At 34.3% G+C, this 2,761-nt stretch overlaps 1 protein-coding gene across 1 annotated transcript; it reads right to left on the bottom strand.

The window, feature by feature from the left end:
* LOC21399028 (protein RKD2) lies at window positions 1-1,755 on the bottom strand. The gene is made up of 4 exons (XM_024162451.1): window positions 1,676-1,755; window positions 1,320-1,489; window positions 762-1,150; window positions 1-384 (listed from the first exon to the last, which is right to left on the bottom strand). Exons 1-4 carry the CDS (start codon window positions 1,753-1,755, stop codon window positions 1-3), a joined length of 1,023 nt encoding a protein of 340 aa, XP_024018219.1.
* Between the last annotated feature and the right edge of the window lie 1,006 nt (window positions 1,756-2,761).

Raw genomic sequence — 2,761 nt, 5'->3', positions numbered from 1 at the left:
CTAAAACATTAAGAGATTGCCTGATGAAAACGAGTCCTCCGACAAAAGTGACTTGATCACTTCTTGATCATCTTCTTCTTCCTGATCAACGGTGATGATCTGATAGGCGCTGCTGCTGCTGCTGCTACAAAACATGGTTTCATGATGATGATGGTACTGGTGTGGTGATGATTTTCCTTTATTGAAATCAGATTCATGAGATTCCATGATCCTCAGCTTTCTCTTCTTGTAGTTGGCCTTGAAACAAGCTTGTCTAAGCCTCTTTGTTGTGTCCTCTAGTTGAATATCAGGAACTTCCTCCACTAGTTTCTTTTCCCTTTCCAACAACTCTATTGCATTTTTCAGCTTTGATTCGTTTTCTACTCCTTCTTGCTTTACCAACTCCTGTCGCACGATACCATAATCTCACGAAAATAGTCATATATTGATGATCTAAAATATTACGAAAATAGTCAATAAATACATGTGATAAAAAAAATCTTATGATATTGTAAACTGTGCACTAAAATTTCAGGATCTAAAATATTTAGAGACGTCCACTTTAAAGAACACAAGAATTGGGATTTTAATTTTTCAGTTTGAGATAAGGGTTCATTTTTCCAAATTAAAAGGGAAGAAAAAGAAAAAGAAGAAACGTTGTATGTTTGGTTAAAATCTATAATTAATTATGAGAAACGTTGGCCATAATAAGTCATGTAAATGGGCTGCATATATATCTATATATGTATACATATATATGTATATGTATATGTATATGGGACCTGAACATTGTTGATTAGGGTTTGGAGGCTGATGAGCTTTCTGTGGGGCCAACGGCTGATGCCCAATTCCCTACATCTTTTCTTCAAAAGAGTCAAGCCCACATTGAGTTCCTTTGCGGCCTGAGTTATTGGCATATAATAGTATTTAGAAAGAAGTTCTCGTGAAAGCATTTTAGAAGTACTATTGCTGTTCTTCTCTTCTGATGATGATCTACATCTCTTAACACCCTTCCTCTCTTCTTTGGTCATCAAATATTTTCCTGTTTCTCCATTATGATTGATTGGCTTCTGCTGAACATGAATCTCAGGCCCAAACCCAACACGCCCATCTTGGTCCCAAACTCCAAGTGCCGGACCATTTCCATTGCCATAGAAAAATTCATGGTCTGCTATACATATAACACATAATATTGATCATTGGCCAAGCAAAAAAACATACGCACACACAAAGAATATATATACATATATACACGTTTATGTATGTATGTGTGTATATGTATGTACGAATACCCATTACAGAAAAATTGCATTTCTTTTCAAAGTTCCAAAATTTGTCACCTTGAATTACAGTTGAGATGGGTTCCATTGTGCCATAAAAGGAGTGATCAGTACTAGAATGGTACTCCATTAGAGGAACAGCGTCAAGAAGAAAGCTCTCCTGTATTGGCAATTCATTTTGCCAATTATATTCCAAGTTAATATTATTATAGTAACCTGCATATTCTCCGCTACAAACACATTAAGAAAGGAAAAACAAAAAACAAAAAAACGTCAGCCAAATATTCGAGTGAGTACGTACGTTCAACATGTAAAAAACCAGACCTTGTTGAAGCATATATATTGTAAGAATTTTATATATCATGATGAAACAAAGTATATATACAGTACTTAATGATAAAATGACATATGTTTACCTGAAATCAAATGGAGGTAACTGAGAGATCGGAAACATAAATGGATTTTCATCTATGGCCAGGATTTCATAATTTGACATCGTCCAACAAGTTTCCATAGATTATATATTGATATAGAGAGAAAAACTACAAAATATTGCAGAAAAATATAAAAAGTTTTGGTATCGACTGAAAGTCTGAAAGTGGGCAATTTGGTAAATGGGATCGAAGCAAATGATTTGGAGAAGCGAATGGCTTCTTTATGGGAAGAGAAAGAGTCTCTTATTGATGTGTGTATATATAGATATATATATATATATATATATATATAATGGATATGGAAGAAGTATATATATCATGAATGGAGAAATGGTGAACCGCAAAAAGTATGTTTTGGAGAACGTGCGCCGCCACAAATCCCATGCATGAATGAGTGTGATTTATTGCTTCACCGTGTACTTCTGAGAGTTACAAGATTCATTAATTGATTATTCCGAATGTATAGAGAGAGAATATCAGAGAGAGAGAGAGAGAGAGAATGTGGGAGTTTAATGGGCAGTAAATAGGAAATAATCTCTCTTTAAGAGGGAAATAAAAAACACTAAAAACACTAGGAAGAAAGTGGAGAGACTCGTGCTTAACTCAGTCAGATCAATCTTCCATTTGGATATCATCCAATCTAGTATTTTGGGAGTTTAAAAGAAGGAAAAAAAAAAAGCCCTTTTAGATTGTTAATCAGAATATAACAATATTGATGAAAAAGCTATAATTCAGTTCGTTCACGCTAAGCAAATCCATATTTTTATCTATAAATATACTGTATCAGCCTGCATGGTTGCCACGTGGATTTTTCTTGGGAATTTATTTGCTTATTCCCTTTGAAACTCATAGGATAGGACTAATAAATAGCATATATATAAAATCCAATGTTATAATGAGAGCCCCATGTATAGGCGCACTAAAAACTTAGCCTGGCTGAAACAATGATTATATTTTAGCCAACCTTTTTATCACTCTTCCTGTGATTATTACACTAGGATAGTTGATACGGCCAAGGACAAAAGATACTCCTACTTTGTCTATGTAGGTGTATGTAGGATATATATA

Source organism: Morus notabilis, unplaced genomic scaffold (genome assembly GCF_000414095.1).
Source record: "Morus notabilis unplaced genomic scaffold, ASM41409v2 Scaffold226, whole genome shotgun sequence".
NCBI classification, from domain to species: domain Eukaryota; kingdom Viridiplantae; phylum Streptophyta; class Magnoliopsida; order Rosales; family Moraceae; genus Morus; species Morus notabilis.
The sequence above is the reverse complement of the archived record's forward strand: the minus strand, read 5'-3'. Positions and strand labels throughout refer to the sequence as shown.